Below are 20,777 nucleotides of genomic sequence, written 5' to 3' on the forward strand. Positions count from 1 at the left end.
AACTAACATTCAGAAGGTCCCATTACCAATACAGCTGCCTCTCTCAGGTTGTAAACATTATTTGAAGCTACTGGCTAATTAAAAATTATAGCATTTTGACAGGGTCACACAACGGGGAAAGGCTTGTTTTCCTCCATTATTCCTCCAGAAAAAGCAATTTCACCTTGTTCTATTTCAACAGGGAAGTAATTTAAAATTGAATTTGTGGTTTTGCAAACTCTACCATATTTTGCTCTATCTCCAGCAGACCTTTGATCTCATCTACTCCCGCCCACACTCTCTACTCTGTCATTAGTATCACAGCTCCGTAAACTTAGTGAAGCTTGCTAGCAGCTGCTTACACACCTTATCATCACAATCTTTCCGTAGGACGGAATAACACCTTATTTTCAAACCCCACAAAACCCCTCCTGTTCTTAGAAGCTCATAGTTGACTCCTGCGATGGACCAGACCTGTACATAAAAGGATGTTTATTGTGTGCTATGGTTGGTCTCTGTGTAATCAGCCTGCCTAGGTTAAAATGTCCCTTTGCTTCTGGGTCACCACCACGAGTGAGCACCTCTGTGCATTTTACAGGATGCTACACTCAGGTGATTTGGTATCAGCCCTCTCTATGTAGGGCCCTGCATTTGTGCAGCTCATTGATGGAACTAGAATAACAGATTATCAGCTTTCAAAATGTTCAAAGGGTAAAAAGGACACAACATTTACCTAGTCTAAACCAAGTCTGCAAGATACAGCCAAAACAGACCCAATGAGGTACCAGACTTTCTCTAGCAGGTCAGTGTGTCTAGTCTTTAGGAGGCTTGCCTTCAAAAGTGAGTGGTTTTCGTTTCTTGAATTACAAATATGTTCTTCTGACAAAGCTTATTTGTAAGCTTTACTACTGAATTTACTGCAGTGGTATTCCCTGCCCTCCACAGCGGTTCATAATAGGACATCAGCTTCTGCTAAGATTTGTTTTTACAATGTTTATGTTATCCCCTTACTTCTCCTTCCCCCCGGATCACTGCTTCAGTTTGCTCAGACTGAAAATGAGTACGTGTATCGAGTGGCAGGCAGATTTTCAAGGCCAATTATCAGCAATGCCAAGGCACTGCAGAAATCAACGTGAGTGGGGGAAGTGGGGAAAAAAGACATGCTTTCCAATCACAAAGAAAGGAGCCTGCTCAACAGTTATAAGCAGGAAAACAAGGCTGTTTAGCAGGCAACGGCTGGCTTTACCGAGTAACACATATCAAGGGTCTCTCTCACAGGAAAGCAAGGGGGAAGAAAAGGTTGAAGCCTTACCAGTGAGGCAAAGACATATTTCTGGTCCTTCTCCTGCAGGAATATGAGCATGTCAGAGAGGAGAACAGCCTGGACTTCTGCAGAAGGAAAAGAATACCAATATAAGCATGCGACACACTCCTAAACAGATTTATTTTTTAATAACACCAGTGCTGTGGCCGCTGGGGAGCGTGAGGGCTGGTTTTGGGTCAGCCTGCAGTGCTGCTCGATCTGCTGGTTGGCAGGCACTGCTCCTGGACAGGCCGTGCTGCTGTGCAACGCCGAGCTGCCCTAGGAAACATGCAGGGCCTTCACCTCGGTGGGAGGGCTCCTCTCCAGCCACAAGCTTCCTAACAGGTAGGACACGGTGTAACAGCAAAAGCGAGTGACGTTTACTGAGTAGAAGCGCTGTTTTCTCAGACAATCAATATTTTAGCCCTTGAGCAAAGTATCTGCACAGGAAGATTGGGGTTTTATGGTTCTCTTGATGAGTAGTTTGGGGAGTGTAAATTATCATGCAACAACAACATTTGTCAGCTGCAGTTTCTTTCCCAGGAAATACTGACTTCAGGAGCCACCACTAATTCTGCTCGCAGACAAATACAAGCCTTGCTGACTCCAAGGGGAGCCAACATAGCCCTGCATGAGATGCAGGACCTGGCTTTCTTTCATGGGAAAAGGAAGTGTAATATCAAGCAAAGTGAGGATCTTAAATCAGAATACAGGCTTTTCCCAAAGTACGCATACAGCCTTCCAAGTCTCCTAATGACATATCATGAAGTTGCACTGTAACTACCAAGCATTAGGCCCCACCCATACCCCTCAGCACAAAGAGTTTTTGTGTAATGTACTTGGGAAATCTTGTGACAGACAGGAAGCAAACCAAAAAGTGAAGTCATCCCATGGGTTCTTCCCTTCCATTCTGTTTTGGGAAGACAGGATCCTTTTCAGAAAAAAAAAAAAAAAAAAAAAAAAAGATCCACCAAACTTTAATCAAAGCTGCAAAATGAACTCAAAGCTCTGGGAGGTTTGAATAAGTCAGCTGTTGACTCTGTTCTTCTCTATCACTGTATTTTCTGCGCACTCTGCAAAAGGGGAAACACTAAAAACATCCAAGAAAAGTTCTAAATTTCTCTCTCTGCTCCACTTAAAATACCACAAAATAGCCTAAGTATCGGAACCAGCTGTTCTCCTACGGGGCTCTGCTGCTTGTCTGTAGGACCTGCTTTCCCTGGGAGCTTGCACTACAGACCGAGGCATTTCTATGACTTATAAATGCAAATGCAGCCTGTACTTATCAAAAGATTTCACAATCACAGCAGAAGTTGCTTAATCCACCATTTAAAATCAATAGGAATCTTGGGAGCCTGGAAACCATCTGTAAACTTCCTGTTTCCAAAACCTCAAAATAAATCCTATCTGATCTGGAATTTCGCCTATCACTGCCTCACTGCCCAGCACATCACCAGACTATGCATCTCCATTCATTCCCAAGTACCATGCTGTAATCAGCTGATGCTGGGAGCAAAAAGGAATCAGCTGCAAGAAAGAAAGCCCAGCCTTCCTGCTGAGCCCTAAGAAAGCTCTGCCTGCTTAGAAGATTTAGTGCTCAACTCAGTAAAGAACTTCAGTGCCATGTCGAGAACTTTAGAGCACAGCACTTTAGAAAAACTGTTTCCATGCAATGATAAACAAAAAGCAATTCAAGAAAACATAGACACACACGTAACCAAGCAAGAGGCAGCTGCAGGGCCACCAGAGCCTCCCCAGCCTCTCCTGAGCAGCTTGCATCAAAAGCAATAAATGCCCGGGACACCTGAAGGCCTAGTGAAACTGGGATAGGTAACGCTGAGCCTGGGCAGCAAAGGAGATACAGGGCTGCTGGCGGGTAGAGTCACCAGGAAGCTGAGGCTGGGTTTCGTATTCAGCAAGCACGCTTCCTGGAATCGCTGTACATGCGTATTTTGCCACAGAGATCTGACTCACTGCTCCAGACAACTGCAGCCCCAGCATCCTCCTGGCCCAAAGACTGCCCGAGCACCTCACTGCAGCCTGCATCTTCCACAGGTGTCTGGTAACCAGGTGGAAAAGCAGCTATCAGTCACCTCAGAAACAGCACAAGGTGTTGGAAAAACTGCGATGGAAACAGAGTATGCAGCACGGGGAAAGCTGCTGTCAAAACCTCTCATAGCAGACGAACAGGTAAGCATTGGAGATGCCAGTCCGAGGAGCAATCCTACAAAGAGGGAAGGCAATCTGTGGCCCCTGCAGCAGACTTACCTTTTAACCGTCCAGCTGCATTTTTCAGTGAAACAGGCCCATCTCGGATGAGCTTCCGATGTCGCAAGTCCTCTCTTGCAAACATCTGACCGCTCTTCATCCTCATGATGGACTTGCTATCTGTCCGGTTGTAAATCTCATCAAGACGTGTTTTCTTTTCATAGTTGCTGACTTTGCTATTGACTGCAGCAATCACATCTTTAACAAGGTTTAATGACTGAGTCAGGTCTTCATGTTCCACTTCATTTTCTTTGAAAACAGAGAGAGAAACATCTCCACTTGAGTTCATCCTCGTGGACTCTTAACTTCCCAGTTTTACTTCCTTCCCTCCTTCATGTTCTCCCTCCCAAATTCCTGCATTATAACTTTTTAATATTTTCCCATGTCAGGTTGCATTTCCCCCCCTAAAGAAAGCTTCACAAAACCTTTCACATGGAGGGCTGAGGTTGGAGGCTGTTCCAATACACTTTGTATACAAGACAGTAGATATGAAATACACAAACCAACCACATATTTTAGCCATTACACAGAAAAAGCAAACTGGGAGACTTTGTACTCTAAGCATGTTGCTCCATAATTAGCTAAAGACAGACATATCAACCAAACCAAGGCACCTGAACAACTAATCCTAACCAGAGATATAAAACTCAAGTTATCTCAATACAGCAGTGTGAGACAATAATGATTAGATTAGTCAGCCAATCATAAGAAAATTAACTTCAGTGGATAAGGATCCAGGAAATTTACACTGGATGAGTAAATACAGACTTAGAAAAGAGGAACTGGTCCTACCTTTGGTGTACTGCAGTATCCTTTGTAACAGGACTGGGTATTTTGTGATTCTTTGTGTTACCAGCAAGATACATTCAGAAATCCCAAGACGTCTCACCAGGGAGCTGCTCATTTTTTTCTAAGGAACAAAGACGAAAATTTCAATTTTGTAGCACAACGTCTATCAGAATGTAGAAAGAAAATATTTGTTTTCCTATCAACTGTCTCTCTTTTACCAGGTCCTACCTTGACAAATGCCTGAAACCTCTTGTCCTTTGAGTACAAATCTTTGAAATTATTTACTGCCTCATTGTGATGTCCGCAGAATTTGCCGTATGTTTTCTTCATTCGCTCGGCATTCTCACCAGAGAACTGAAAGACACGAGACACAAAGGTCCAACTTCTATTGAGCTGTTTGTGCAATATCCCAGCAGTGCTTTATGAAAACAAATTAGTCCAAAGTCTTCTGAACCAACTATTTAAATCTCTAAAGATTTAAGAACTGACTTTTCAAATTCAGTTCTTAAAGAAGTAAAGAACTGACTTGTGACTTCACCACATTCACACTTAATACACAATCTGGGATTCTACCTCAACAGGGTTTAAAAGCCAAAAGAGGGCAAGGTAGATGAAAGGAGGAAAGGAGAAAACACAGATAAAGAAAAGTAAAAGGACCTACTCAAAGTTAAATATCAGGTCAGTAACTCAGCCAAGAAACACACTGTGCACATTTCACTGCCCACCTATGGGTCAAACCATTTTGAGCCTGTTACGGAATGCTACTCTCTCTCATAAAATAAACAAAATAATTTTTCATAACTATACCTTCCTCTCAAAAAGCAAAAAGTGCTTAAAAAAGCAGCAGAGATTGTTGTGTGTGAAGTGCAAAGAGCCATCAGCTGTGATTGTCTAACAAGTAGAAGAGGAGGAGCAAGAAGACAGGAGTGCTTGGTTTCCAGCTATGCTCTAAGAAATGCAAGTTATTTTCAACAGCTTACTTGATTCACCAGGATGTCACCTATCCTCTTGATAACAAAATTCTTTTCACTTTTGTCTGCCAATGACTCCTTCTTCCTTTCCAGAATCCGCTGGAAGAAGTGACTGTGGATATGCAGCAAGTTTTCCAGACAGGGAAAGATCTTGTCCACAATTTGCTGATCATACTGCAGTTCTTTCAACATCCCTGCACTGTATACATCATTCATAATCTTCAGGGTGCGAACATGATGCATTTCTGTCTGCATTAGCTCTGCATAGGATGAGAACAGGGTCAAAAACAAGGTCACAGCAGAACACTTGGGTGTAAAGTACAAGGAAAAGCTGTCACTAGAAAGCTCTTCCAAGTGAGCTAACTGGACTTCTGTAAGTGGCATCAGAAAATTTAATGTCAGGTAATTCTCTGCCAGCCTCAACATAATTCATTTCTGCCATGCAGGATGGCTCTTGAATCAGGGAGGTGACGACTTGCTATCTAGCTGCTGTGCTGTAACTGAGCCAAATGGGAAGAAGCGATTTCTATTATTTATTTATTTTTTGATGGATTCCAGGTAAGCAAAAGGCAGAAAGATGAAGTTTTCACAGAACACACAGTTTCTAAGAATTTCAGGAATTAAATCTTGGCCACAAAGCAATCAAAATCAATGTTCTTAGTCACTGACTTGACGTTTCCCAAATACATTAGCATAAGTATATTAAGAAACCATCTAAAATGAGTGAAAAATGAACATCCATGTATGCCTCACCATAAATGACATCTTGCCGTTTGACAACATCTTTGTTTTGCTGCTGTAGGAACTTGCTGTCCACTACTTGGCTCCAGGACTCTGCCTCCAACAGCTTGGAATCTAGTTCCAGGTCTCCCATCAGCTGTCCTTCATTCATGTCTGCACCTTCACAAAGCAATGTAAATGTCACGAAGATGTGGGTAACTTACCCCATTTGTGATTCCTGTCTGTTTATTTACATTTAGGCTGTCTCTCTGTTATACCACAGACATTATACACTTTCCCCTTCACTAATACAGAAATGGTAAGATGAAATTATACCACATAAGGACTTGATTATAAAAAGCTCTTTTAAAAGCTATTTGCTAATTCACAGTTTTCATGCAGACCAAATTCTAGCTCTGATAAAAGAGAAGGGATTATTTAACATACAACGTGTAATTTGTCTTCCTTCATTTACATCAATAAAACAAGAGAACTTAGAGTTATGTAAAGGCTGTGTTGTCATGCTTAGAAAGCTAGAACTGATGCAAGTAGATCTGCAAACTACTGCATCCATCCACCTCTTTAAGAAAGACTGCTCAATTATGGAGCAATGGGAAATTTTCTCTGTCTCCACCAGCATGGTCTTGTTTAGCCCTTATTAAATTAATATAATTCTGTTTTTTTCAGATAAATATTGGCTAAGATGTAAGAATACTGATTATATCCTAGAAAGCCTCATGTATAAAAATAAAGTTAAGAAATTAATTTAAATGATTTCACTTTTAAAACCACAAAACTAAGCAATAGCATTTTTCCCTCCCCACCCTGGGGAGGGAAACAAAAAAAAACCAACATATATATCAGCATGAAAAAGGTAAAGACTGTAAAATATGTGGCTGTATGAACAGGCCAGAGGAGTAAAACAAAAGAGGAAATGTTTGTCCTCAAGCTAAATTCCAAGTAACTCAACTGTAACTGAAACCTTCTTAATGCTTTCCCACAGTTCAACATGCTGAAGAAATTACAATGTGGGGCCTTGTTTTAGTTTATCATTCTAATATACTAACGTTACAGTAAATGCACTATAATTGTCCATTAAAGAGAAAAGCTTGTGCTGAAATGACAACATAGGTTTTCTATTTCTGGAAAGCAGCACTGAGACCTTTCTGCTGCTATAAATACCACGGGGATGCTTTACCTTCATCAACTAGTGATTCCATGGATTCATTCACCCGGCTGATTTTATGTAAAGAGTCTGTTGACTGGGACAGAAATTTCCAAGTGTGTATTAAGCTGTCGTCATTCCCAACTCTGCAGAAGAACAGAACACAAAACATTGTTTATGATTTCAAAAAGTCAGCCACATGGCTTTTCAAGTACACAGAGGAATGCATTTTTAAACACAAGCTGAAAACCAAAGCAAGTCTTGCAAAGCTAGGTACAGAAGTGTATTTGTATTAATTATTTCCTAACAGCTACACATCAGGACTCAGAAAGCTGTAAGACCTACAGTTCTGAATGACAGTGCTTCTTCCATATGGAATTACCCCTAGGTTCTATCGTTTGGGAAGCTCCTTTTCACTCCTTTCCATTTTACACTGTCACTTCCCATCCTCATTCTCATTGGAACAGACAGCGCAAAAATGTAATACAAAAGGCTATCCAAGAGTCTTTACTACTTGTTGCTCTGAGCAAGATCAGAAAATCCCAGTCCATGCTATAGCCCTGTTTGTACAATTGCTCAATATGCAGGTAGTATAGGAGCCATAAACGTAATTTACTTCTGTTTTTGTAATTAATTATGTATAATGCATTCCTAAATCACCATGAAGACTGCAGCTCTGTGCATCCACCCTATCATTATAGACACAAAAGTTAATGTTATACTTGAGCTGGGAAAATGTGTGCTCACCAAGCCCAAGGCAAGAATTTCTTCCTGGATCCCAGAGCATCACTCTGAAGTGACCTTGGATATAACCAGGCCAAGTCAGATGCCTCTGACCTCATGCCACAACTAAACCTAACACAGATAATCTGATTGTGCAGAAGAAGCTGATGGTATCATACATAATACGGGCATTTCTGGTTTTGTGATCCTCTTTTGCACCTTTAACACAGATCACAGATTTATTTTAATGAGATCTGAATTTCTCCACGCTTACAGCATCAGATAATCCCCAAGTACTCACGTGCACAGGCAGAAACCTTACCCTGCAATGTTCTGTATTGAGACACTTTTTGAAAGCGCTGTAGTCTGTTGGGATCTCCTGTTATTGAATATCGAGGTGACGGTGTTTTCATCAGGAGCAAGTATTGCTGAACGAGGACGCTCCTTAGGTTGTGAACCTGCAAGGGAAGTGTCAGAGAAAAGTCAGCTCGTGCGACTGCATTGTTAGCTGCAGCAACGATGACTTAATGAAACCAGGCTTTAAAATTCACTTCCGTTTCTCTCTAGAGTTGTTGTCGGGAGATCAGTGGCTGTTAGATACAGCCCTAACTGCAGGGAAGCCTGAGCTTTCTGCGTCTCCCTAACCACTCTTGTGGTATGTCAAGGCAGGACTTGGTCAAAGCAAAGTCCCTATGCACTCTGGAATTTGCCTCAAATATAAAATGTGAGAATTGGTTCCTCAAATACTTTTAAACAAAATTCAGACATCATGTATGTTATTAATGCAGCATGAGTGATCAGAGTTATCTGGAAAACTTTACCCTCTTTAGACCCAATATGTTTAAGTTTCAGTTTTGCTGTATAGAAAGACAGCCAAAGTGAATTCGTTAACTGTTATCTTTTCCTGTGGTATTTTCAAAGTCCAGCAGTGTTCCTACGCAGAAAAGCAGAGACTGAGCTCTTAGCAAATTAAGCACTGCTGTGTTTCAGGCAGGAAAGAACATTGATGCCTGTGCTGAACTGACTGCACTGTATCTAAAAGAGCAGGGTGGAATCTGCAAGTCCAGAAACATATACTTTGGAAACCAAATTTAAAGTTTTTCGATAAATGATCACATGAAGCAATCTACTGAGCTATTTTTTCAAATACCTGTAGGCAAGGAGATCCTACAGTTACATCCATCTTCCTGCTTCCTTTTAAGATAGGTTTTTCCACCTGCACAAGCCACAGAGAATCACTAATCCTTATCTCATATCATCATGTAACTTTGACTAACATTTCCATCTTAATTTCAGATTTTCCCATCTTCAAATAAATTTCTGGTTTCTGGAGCAATACTTCTGAACTTCATGACAAAAACCACAGTGTGTATGCCTGTATCACACAGTGTGGTTCCATATAGTGATCTACAAGCTACCCCTAAAGAAGTTTATCTAATCAGGATGCTACTAAACCTATGTGGACTATTTCATTCCTATTCCTTGCCATCCGTTGCTTTGGGTAGCTCTGCAGCACAGCATACATCTCAGCGCAGCCACAAACATTTTGTCAGCATCACTCCCATTCAAAATTAAACTTTCTATTTTTACTTCCTCAAAGCATAAGACTATTTGATTAAAAAATGTATTTTTTAAACAAACATCCTCTCAACTTTTAAGCTTAAGAGCTTCTGTTAATACAATACTCCTCCTATTCTTTTTCTGCCAGACATGTGAACATAGGCTGCATCTTCTGGGTTTTGCAGAGTGTTCAGCTGTAGGCCATCAGAAAGCTAGAGCAGCCAGGCAGCTATTCCAAATTTGACGTGACTTTACATTTGCTTAAATTTATAGGGCCACTGCAGAGAGCAGATAAACCATCTGTGCAGCTTTAGCACAACTTCTGACATCCCAAACATTGCTCACCATGCAGAGAAAATGCTCTCAAACCTGCTTTTTTAAGTGCTTATCTTTCATAATATTACTTGGTTACAACAGTTGAGAACAGAAGATACAGACCATCAACAAAACAGAGGTAAAGGAAGTTTTCTTACTTTTGTTTCTCATGGTTACTGTGGGTAATGAAGAGGTATCATGTGCCTGCAACATTCCTTTTTGTGGCTGAAAGAAAAAGGAAATTCACTGTAATTTTTCCTCTCTTCTCCCATTGGGCTGTGCCACATAACTACAATTTAAAATCTTTGGTTTTTTTCTGAATCCCTCAGAACAGATTACTTCTCCTCTCCATATAGCAGCGTGACCTTCAGCAGCTACAGTGGTTGCAATCAGAAAATAGCATATGGAGAAATGTGCAGTAAAGAGTAAAAAGAAAGAGAAGGGCTGACTACTGAAGAGAACAACTAAAATCATGCAGGAGATTTTCTTACTTTCTTCATAATTGTGTGAATTAGCTTGGAGAACCATACCTCAGAAGAAGCTCCTCACATTTGGAACAAGTCCAAATTCTGTATATTACTCATACAAACAGCATACATATTTAATAAATGTCATTATGCATTATATATACACATGATGCCACATTACAGGATGCAGCATTCAAAAACTAAGAGAGACTGCATTTATGAGTGCAGGGCACCCCTGAATTTTGACAGCGATGTATTGTTTTTGTTTTTTTTTTTTATTTTAATCATACACGTATAGGCTTTAAACATGCACAAGAAGGGTGGTATTTGCTCTGGGAATATCTAATCTCAAGTTTTGGACACCCTCACAGTTTCTCTGTGCATTACTTCTCCCCAGAGCCTGCTGCTCTCTCTGCGGTGTGCTGTCCTTGCTCCTCATTGCAGACCACCCAGAGCACAGGACAGACCATCACACCCAAAGGTCCCTTTGTCCCAGAGGGAATGACGCAGGGCATCTGCACCCTACAAACAGCCTGTGGTGCTGACCTGGTGTATTCAGAGTCCCAGAGCATTATATGTCATTCTGATGTCATTCAAACCCAGAACATGTTAAGAAAACCAGCCCATAATATATATATTTTTTCCGTCTCCAAGAGGGACAACAAAATTAATCTACCAACTGCCTATATACCAAGAATTATAGGAGAGCTTAGAGAAATTATTCACTATTGAACAGGGCTTTTTCAACAAGATGAAAGCTTTTGGATGTGCTTTTAAAAGACGTATTCTAAATCGTTTAAACTTTTTTTTTTTTTTAATGTAGTGGAGTAGATGATATCTCTTACCTTCATTTTCACCTTTGCACAAGAAGCAAAACTTTCCTTACAGCCTTTGTGAACAATTGCATTGCAGTCTGTCAAACGTTAAAAACAAACAACAAAAAAACAACATTAAACAAAAATCAAACAAAAAAACACATAAACCATGTCAGTTTTTGCTGTTTGTATTCTGAACTGTTATCTAGCACAATTGAAAATTACAACTTTCAGTTATCTGTGTAGATTATGAGTAGCTACAGATACTGGCAGACAGGCTGCTTTCCTGGATAATTAGCCCTTTGTTTCTTAACAAGATTTCCTCATGGAATTAATAGGAAATTCTGTTTAAAAATCACTGCAAGGTAGCATTGCCAGGTCCTAGCAGATCTTAAAACAAAAAAAAAAAAAAAGGAAAAAGATGGGAGTAATGCCTCTGCAATAAAAGTAAGGGAGAAGGCAGAAGTAGGAGACAGAAGAGAAACCAACTGCAGTGCCAGCATTTGCTCTTCAAATACAAATATTGTTCTTATCAAGGCTAGGACTATGGGATTCAGAAGGCAGGACAAGGACAGGAAAATAATTTTACACAAACCCAGACATATCACAACCCAGATCTACTGAGCAGGAACCAAGTGCTGCTGTACTACAGGATTATCAGAAAAAAGCAAGAGGAGCGTCAGTGAGGTAGGGACTTCCTGCTAAGCTAGCCTGAAGTCACTGCTTGGGCCTGAAACCACAACATTCACCAGTGCAATGAGCACCAGGCTTTAATGCCATTTTTTTGCTGCACTGAGCAAATGTTGCATCTCTTTTTCATGAGAGTCTGCCACCTTTTCATGAGAGTCTCCAGCATGTTTCTGGGTATCTAAGTTTTCAAAAAAAAAAAACAAACCAAAAAAACCCCACAAACAAAACCACTGTTTTTCATAATACATAAATGATAACTGGGTTTCAAGCATTAACTGTTCTGACTGATGAAAGATCACAACTCCAAATCAGTTTCAGGAATTTAGAGAAAACCTGTTATTTCTATTCATTCACAAAAACACAAAATACAATTCATGAACTGTGTTAAAGTGTAAATTACATTGCAAGTGTACAGTTCAGAATTATTTATAAAAGAAATATGAAATGAAAGGAAAAAATGTCCCTGTTCAGACTGATAAATTATTCTCACATTCCTAACGTTTCTTAAATTTGGGCCTATTTCATAAAAGCCAGTAATTCTGATATTTTGTGAGAGGAAAGAGTAAGGCCATAGGGCGTTGCTATTCTATCAATGTCCCACAACTTCCTGAGCATAAGAGACAGAAAGAAACCTGCATACTCTTGCAAAACCCCACAAGCAGTATCATTTTTCAGATCAAACAAGGAAGAGAGGCAGAATACACTTGTGGTGTCTGACACTGAAATCACATGAAGAGAGGCAGTGAGACAATTCAGAACCCTTAAAATTCAAACTCAAGCCTAGAAAACCTGAATATATGCTATTTACCAATAAAGAATTTTGCAGTTATCATGGCATGCTTTAGATCAAAAATCTATTTTCAGGTACTTTATTTCAGGTACTTTATTCCTCCAACTAATTCAGCACTTCAGAAAGTAAGAAGTTCCTCTAGCTCCTCCATATCATTAATATTAATAATTTAAAAACAAAAAGCTTCTTTTCTGCATCACTGATCACAAAAAATCATAAAAGAACAGGCTCATTAAAAACATTTTTTTGCTTGCCCATTTCTTTTCGAGTATGCTAAATCTTTCAGCATTGGCTAGCTGTTTTAGGAAGCGGGTGTGCCACTGAAAGGTTCACACATTGACTTAAAATGAGCCAATCCTTTGAAAAGCTTTCAGAGAAAGTCATCGACAGGTGAGACACAGTGATGGTAGCAGTAAAGCACTGCCACTTCTGTGGAAAAAAAGTAGACTACAACAGAACAGGAACAACAGAACGTCTGTGGCTGTCTATCAGTTATTTTCTAGGCATTGAGTAGCCTATTTTAGGATGTGATGTGAGTACAGACCACACTCAGACGTGAGTGCAACAACAGTCTGGGCTCAAATCAGGCTTCCTTTGTAACATTCATTTTCTGGACAATGCAGAAAAAATAAAATCACTTTCCATTTTACCTTGAAAAGAAACAAAGAATATTTCTACTAAAACTTGTGCTACTATAGTTTGTGCTACTACATGACATTGTTGGATTATTTTAACCTGCCAGGACATACAAATCTAAATTGTGATTATTTTCTAAGTAGCTTAAAAGGGTGTTAAGAAAGTAGAGTAGGGAAAGGGAGAGGATGCATTTGAAAGCCTGTAATTGTTGATGCTTTCCATTTCCCATCAGGCTGACACAGAGCATGGCTCATGCAAACATGTTCAATGAAATCTCTTCTCTTTCAGGAAACTCTGAGTTGCCTTTGGGGATTCAGCTATCTGCTCCTGCCCCCCCTCACTTGAGATGTTTCATGCACTGGTCAACCACCAGCATGAACAGAGGCAGAGCGTCCTGCCCCAGCCTGAGAGCCATTCCTGTACTCGCTTTGCCTTGCCTCTAAGCTAGAGGAGAAAATATATTACTAACAGTGAAGAATAGAGTCCTGAGCTGCACTGAGAACAGGACATTTTATCTATGTGTTCTAAAATTTTGGGTTGCAGCATAAACCAGCCTCCATTCTGGTCGTGACCACATAAACGCTGCTGACCTTATCGAGTTACAGGCATGCGAAACTGTCGGATGAGAAATGAGAACAAAATTACCAACCTCATAGAAACCCCACTTTGTGGTTTCTGTACAGCCTGCATTGTCTTACATGTGCTTCACATGTATACAGGTAGCTGCCCCTCGGTCTGTGACACAACAGCTTATATAAAGGAAGAAAGGGCTAGCGTTTCCTTTTCATATTACGTTTTTGCTGAAGGCTCACTGAAGTCATATTTCAGATAACTAAAGTATATAAAGCAATATACCAGAGGTGTGTGGGACATCCACTGGCAATAAAAGCCATGATCCAAGGTGGCTTTCTCTGTCCCATATGAATTTTAACGAACCACCTCAGCCTCAAACCATACCAGGCAGCTGAAATGACCCAAGTCCTCCATCTGACTGATCCATCTCGACAAGCAGGGGCAGAAACCCCCGCGGGATGCCGCGCTGTCCAAGCACGGGCTAGGCAGGAGGCTGCAGGCCAGCTCCATGCACCCATGACTCACTTCAGTTCAGCTCCACAAGGCACCCCATCATGGCATGAATCACCAGCTCCAAAGCCTCCCTCCTGCCCCACGTCACCAGTGTTTAAAAGCGTGAGAACGATATGGCACCGAGGTCACATTTCCCACATCAGATTTAACGAAAAACAAAAGGGGGAGGGGGAGGAGAGAAGACAAGACTTACTTGCACAGTAGTACGAATCCTTATTGAAAGGTTTCATACAGTGGTAACAGGTTGCTTGGGCTACAACGGAGGTTGCAGTGAAGAGATGTCCATTTAACAGCTTCTTATCTTTTTCCTTCTCCTTGGAATCTTTGTCTTTCTCTTTAGTCTTCTCTTTATCTTTCTCCTTTTCCTGCCAAGAGAAAATGAACGAATGCCTCGTCACTTTGCAGAGGTCTATTCTCTAGTTACAAATTCTTCAGTGTTTGCCCTCAGTGCTATGACGATATCGATCGGTGCACACCGTAACAATGGCCATGTGTCTGCATAGCTCTTGATTAAAAGTACCAGCTAAAGGCCCCCATGGAAGAGGATTAATACAGCAGTGACTTGCAGGGCCCTCTGCACGGGTGTCTTGCCAGTGGAGATGAAACCAAGCCTGCTCTGAAGGCAGCTATTTTCTTCCAACTTTGACTTCTGGCATTTGCTTGGTTTAATGACTTAGTTCTTTTTTTTTTCATCCGGGCTGTAAATGATCTCTTCAGCACTTTCAATGATTTTTTTTAAACACAAAACACCACGTATAATGTGTATCGAACTTGCAACGTGATTAATTTTTAAAGCCAATCATAAGTCTTGTGCTTTGCAACTGCATGAGCAATGGAGAAAGCAAGCCCTTCTAAGGTGCTGGTACAGCACCACTGCTGGATTATTCCCACCTCCTTTTTCCTTCTGACACCTTCAACAGCTTCATGCCACCCCAAGAGAATACATGAAGCCAGTATACTTTTTGGGGAAATGATCTTTCACAAACCCTTGAAATATGGCATCACAAAGAGACTGAGGAACAACAGCAACATCAGAAAACATCAGCTTGTCCTCCGGAAGCCACAGTTCCACCTCTGAGCTGCTCAGCTGTCTTTGGAAACACGTCAAGCACAGCCAACTTCTCTGATTTTCAGTAGTTTTTCCTATCTTTCTATCCCTACCTGAGTCAGAAAATTGCTAGCTACTAAAATTTTTTAAAAAGGTCTCCTGTGGCATTTCATGGATTTGGAGGTCTCCCAAACACGGCTTACTGTATAATTTTTAAAGGAAACTCCACAGAAAATCTCCAAATTTGAATTACAGTGACTCCATGTTTTTCTATATACCACCCTACAAAGCACTCATCACGCTATTCATCTCCCAGTCTGTATTTTAACTATTACTGAAGATTTCACAGCATCTGAAAGAGAAGCTTAACATGAACTGGCAAAGGCTCCTGTGCGCTTATCTTTGACTTCTGTTATTTATACGCCACATGCTCTTTGCTAAATACTGTCACAGGAGGAACCTAAATTTCAGAGAGCTGCAGAGCAGCCTGTGTGAGCAACTGCCATGAAGCAGTTAAAAGAGTTATTGAGCTCAGCAGCCACCAGGAGAGAAACTTTCGTGCCTTTGATGACAGGCTCACATAATTAGTAACCCAGCCTGAAGTCTCCCCTCTCCCAGCAGACCCAAGGCAAAATGTCAGCATCAGTCTCTCCCTGCAAAGCCTCACAGACACAAGTTCTCTTTACTGACCCCAAATGCTATTTCATCCTGCAAATAAACAAAAATAAGAGCATTCTGGGATGAAATAATCCTGCCTGCAGCAGAAAACCTGCAAGGAAGAGCTTGCTCTGCAGCACATCTCTGCCTCCTTGAGCCATCACTGTCATCCCATACAAACCTGCCCAGCCCCGCTCCCTGTTGGCCGACCTGGCCACCTTTAACCAGGTCCAGCCCGATTCAAGAACTGAAACTCTTGGGGACAGCACCAAACCAACTCCATTGCCAGCACTTGTGAAGCCCCAGGACAGAATATCACCCACTGCTCCAGGCAGATCTTGCAAACACCATGCTGAAAGGAGATTCATCATGCTATGCTTCAGCTGTACCCGATGCTTACTGCAAAGCCCAGCAATTCTGCAGTCTGGAATAATATCGTTTCATCAAAAAAAATCACTGTAAAAAGCATTTCAGTTAAAGCTAAAGTGCCCAGTGAGAAACAGGAAATGCTGCACCACCTCCAAGGAGCAAGCAGTGAGCTTCATGCAGTGGATGCTAGCGACAACACTGAAACAGTGTCTCAGAACGAGATTTTATTTATTTATTTCTTGGCTGTGACAGTTACTGGAACTCATTTTTAAAAAGGACTGTAAAAATAAAAACATCGTCCTGCTCTATCAGAGCTGCCAGAGTGATTTAAAGCACCACTTAATGGTGTATCAGAGGTGGACATTGCAATGCTGCACCGACATGCACCGACAGACATTCCGGGTAAAGAAACTTGGTTTTACAGCCCGAAATAACAGCCTATGTGCTGCAGCAGCCTGCCCTGCTGCAAAATAACCACGAAGCTCTTACCTCCCAGTGCTTAAGTCCTACCAGCTTCACTGTTATTTGGGGAACTTCAGAAAATCGATTCCATTTTATTGACATCCTTCCCCCGGGGCAAGAGAGCTGCTCTTGAGCAGAGCTAGCCCATGGTGGCAGCCCAGAGCCCTGGCGCCGGGGACGGCAGCAGGCGAGGAGTTGAGCAAAAGGGGGAGGAGGGCGGGCGGGACGAGTGCCGCTAACTTCCTCCAAGATGATATTAGCTACTTTGCTGCTGCTTTCGTCCTGCCCTGCCCTAGCTCCCACTGTTAAAAATAAAATCAAATGAAAGTATGGGCAGGAAAGGATGGGATTAATACCGTCGAATATATAAATCCATTTGGATCCACGCCTTTAAAAGGCAGAAAGATTGGTTAAACAACCCCCCTGTGATGTTTGGGATAGACAAAAAGTAAATCTGAACAAACCTCACTGTTGCTATGTAGTACTTCAGTCCACAAATTGCGGCAGATGATTCCCTGGAGAGAAGGGGTTCGTATACCTGCACTCCTCCTGCTCTGTGGGTCAGCAGCGGTCCCCTTCTTCTAGCCCTTTGAACACTCAAAACTCCTACCACGAACTAAAACTGCTGGAGGAACAACGCTGCCCAATAACCACGCAAGTTAAGGAGAAGGGACATTACTCACGCTAATTTTTATGTCGTCATTTCCCAGAAACTCTCTACCAAAATGAATAAAACGAGTATGCTTTTCTAACAGACAGGGATATAGAGTGTTACAGACTTTACAAACGTGAGGCAGCGCATGCTACTGATTGCAAGACTCACTGACTAATCCCTAAATAACATGAAGTGGATGGGTAAATACAAAAAAGCTTATACCAGTATCCTCACTACAGTTAATACCCAAACATCCTCTTTTCCTTTTTTTTTAAACAGAACTTTTCCAAAACTCATTTTCAAGAAGAGCCACTGCCATTAGTATTCTCAAAAGTGCCTTATTTTTACAGTTAATCTTAGAAAACTATGCATTTCTGAAGCCAGGTTTGGAGAAAAGCAAAACCTAGTTGGAAAGAACTTGAAGCCTGCCTGCCTCTCTCTCTCTCTCCTGACAGCCCAGACAGCAGCAGAAACCAACTCTTCCTGTCCAACTTCCTCTTTCAAGGTTTGCTGTTTTTCTTTTTAACTCTTACAGTTTTTAACCAGCCTCAAAGCTTCTGAGAATTCAGCGTTCCCAAGAATTTTTAGGTTGAATTATTCAAATGTACAGCTGAAGCCCAAAAGCGTGTGTAATGCAACCATTCCACCAGGAGCAGACAAGAAATTGTAATTTGAATGACATTATGTTTTTCTAGCTAACAAAATATCAGAACTGCTATGTATTATGATTTTTAATGTATGTATGATGGTTGAGATTTTGGAACGATTGTTGTTTTATCAACGGTTTCAAACACAATCATGAAATGGGTGAAATAAATGCACCGCACCTACTTAAGAAAGGCAGAGCAAGCAAGTATCTGGTGTATTTTCTTACCCGTCCCAACAAAATCTGTTATTTATGTCCAGTTCTTGCCTTAGAGATTGTGCACCCAGACTGCAAGAAGCAGTGAATGAATTTCCAGTCCTGTGCACAGTCTGTGCAACGTGCCCCACAACTTCTCGCTAGTGGTTTGCATAGAGGTTTCTTCGCATAGAAGTCTTTGTGCAAACACTTTTTTGGATGTTGTACTTCACAGCAGAAAACAGCATTGTTTTAAAACTCTTCAGCAGCAGCTCTGAACTGCCTGCAGCTGCAGTTTGTGTCTTTTAAGACAGATCCATAAAGAGGAACTGTGCATTAGGATCACTGACCTCATTACAGCTGATAACTCATTGCAAATGTGATGCAATCTTCTAAAAATATCTATCAAAATTAGCATCTTGCCTCTACACTACACAACCCCCCCTATGTTACAGGAACCCTCTGGCTGAAAGATCAAATGGGAAATGGCAAAATGGAGTTTGCTTGTGCAGATAGTGTGACACCTCCCCTCCTCACACACTTCATCCAATCCTGTGTGACAGGCACCATGCATTGTGCCTTGCTTCCTGTTTGCTATTGAAACTCTCATCAGATGTAGTTAATGTCTCAGGGGCCCTCCAATAGCACTTACCAACATAGTAACTACACATCAGTTAACTGCACAATATACGTTGCATTCTGTGAGGTGAGATGGTGTTATCTCCTGTCTGTCAGACATGGTAAACAGCGCTGAGATTCAAGTAAAAAAATCCAACCAAGCAAAAAAACAACCAAACAAAACAACCATTCATCTTTAGTAGACAATCTAAGGGAAAAACAGCCTATTTTAGCAAAGTATTTACCATTAATGTAATTATTTCTATAGCCAGTTCTGTTCCCAGGAAATTCAGCTGCGCTGAGAAAGCACTTAACCTTCAGAAAATTCAACCCTAGGGTTTCAAGGACTTCCTCCAGAAAAGGGAGAAAATATAAATATTGGCCATCTCTCAAGGTCACTGTCTGAGCAACTTCTCCAGCAGTGCACAGGAACTTTGTGGCAAAGGTAGAAATAAAAGGGAAAGACAATACAAGCTTCGGCAGCCAGTCCTTTCTTACAGCTCCTGTCCTCATTTTATTAAACACCTCTCAGGCTCTGCAAAAATTAGACCCATCAGTCACTGCAAAACCATAACTCATGCCAGAGCACAATCTATTCTCTATAATAAATGAAGCACAATTCAGTGGGGAAAAGAGGCAAAAACATTGCACAGGAAACCTCGCCTTGGATGCATTTTAATTTGGGGCTGCTGACATTTCCCATGTTGCTCTTCTCTACGACCACACAGAAAATCCTCCCCTTGCGACAGGAAAAAGAAAGTCAGGCAAAGACATAAATACCACCCTATGGAAACACACTGAAATACAAAATTAATCTCTGATACCCATAGGTATTTCATGGCTGCAAAAATTAAAAAAAAAAAAAAAGCACTTACTTTGCTTTTCTTGCTGCTGGACATTTTATTCTTGAGGTAGCTGAAGGTACGACTGACTTTTGTTGCACTTTTACCAGAGGGGACACTGCTGCTCTCTTCAGATATGCTAAAATCGAAAAAGAAAAAGGTTGGGTTTTATTTTTAATTTTTCCTCCCAAATAATATATTAAGTGGACAGATGTTTTTTTAAAGGACAAATGCATGTATTATCCTAGAGGGTCATGGATTGCTTTATAGTGTTACACCAGAGATTGCAAAGTAAAGGCAAAAAAGGCAAAATGCCAATCAGTTTCTCACGTTTCAAGGAAGCCTTTTATCTGTTTTTAAGTAATCTCCATCCTCAAGCCATACCACAGCACCCTCTGCTGCTCCAATGGCCAAATAACGAGTAAGCTGCTTGCAGCATGAGCCCATTTAGAGGGGCAGTCTATCCCATTGGGCACATACGATCAGTCTCGGCATTTAATCGTCAGCACCCAGCCTATTTCAGGCTGGGAGCAGACAGAAGGGACAGACATGCATACGTCCTTTAATGAGAGGTACAAAACCATGATTATTAACGTAACACAGACAGACTTGACCAAAATCGGGAACAACTATTTCCAGTGTAAAATATAAATCAGGGTAAACTACTATGGTTGAATAACAAATAGCCTGATGTGCTATTATCTATGAAGAAACCACAAAGCCTTGTTGGAGATAAGACTTAAATCAGACAACTTTCATATTGTGTCATCTAAAATATCCATAGGGGACAGATTTGCACAACCCGGACACTTGGGATTTTGCTAGGAATTCTTTTGGTTTTCCAAATTGGAGCAACAGAAGAGATGGGGAACCCCAGAAAACCATACCTCTGCACCAAGGAACCTGCAGGGCCGCCGAAAGCCGGAGCACCTGGAAAAGAGTGAAAGAATGGGAGGTGACATGTTAGGCTGCAGTCTTCCTTAGCTCACTGTTTTAAAAAACATAGCT

General features: G+C 41.2%; 1 protein-coding gene across 28 annotated transcripts in view; it reads right to left on the reverse strand.

Annotated features, from left to right (window-relative positions):
• Positions 1-20,777, reverse strand: part of AKAP13 (A-kinase anchoring protein 13) — a 217,589-nt gene that overhangs the window by 14,877 nt on the left and 181,935 nt on the right. For 16 of the 28 annotated variants that reach the window (XM_072043421.1, XM_072043417.1, XM_072043420.1 and 13 more), the window contains 14 exons: positions 20,657-20,699; positions 19,803-19,908; positions 14,471-14,642; positions 11,106-11,173; positions 9,952-10,018; positions 9,069-9,134; positions 8,241-8,376; positions 7,229-7,341; positions 6,064-6,210; positions 5,320-5,570; positions 4,568-4,693; positions 4,343-4,460; positions 3,551-3,799; positions 1,292-1,368 (listed from right to left, as the gene is read on the reverse strand). In XM_072043421.1, the coding sequence (XP_071899522.1) occupies positions 1,292-1,368; positions 3,551-3,799; positions 4,343-4,460; positions 4,568-4,693; positions 5,320-5,570; positions 6,064-6,210; positions 7,229-7,341; positions 8,241-8,376; positions 9,069-9,134; positions 9,952-10,018; positions 11,106-11,173; positions 14,471-14,642; positions 19,803-19,908; positions 20,657-20,699 (1,739 nt within the window). The remainder of the gene's footprint in view (positions 1-1,291; positions 1,369-3,550; positions 3,800-4,342; positions 4,461-4,567; positions 4,694-5,319; positions 5,571-6,063; positions 6,211-7,228; positions 7,342-8,240; positions 8,377-9,068; positions 9,135-9,951; positions 10,019-11,105; positions 11,174-14,470; positions 14,643-19,802; positions 19,909-20,656; positions 20,700-20,777) is intronic. The other 12 variants (XM_072043424.1, XM_072043418.1, XM_072043427.1 and 9 more) reach the window with 1 other exon arrangement.

The sequence above is a fragment of the Anas platyrhynchos genome, chromosome 11 (assembly GCF_047663525.1).
Source record: "Anas platyrhynchos isolate ZD024472 breed Pekin duck chromosome 11, IASCAAS_PekinDuck_T2T, whole genome shotgun sequence".
Taxonomy (NCBI): Eukaryota; Metazoa; Chordata; class Aves; order Anseriformes; family Anatidae; genus Anas; species Anas platyrhynchos.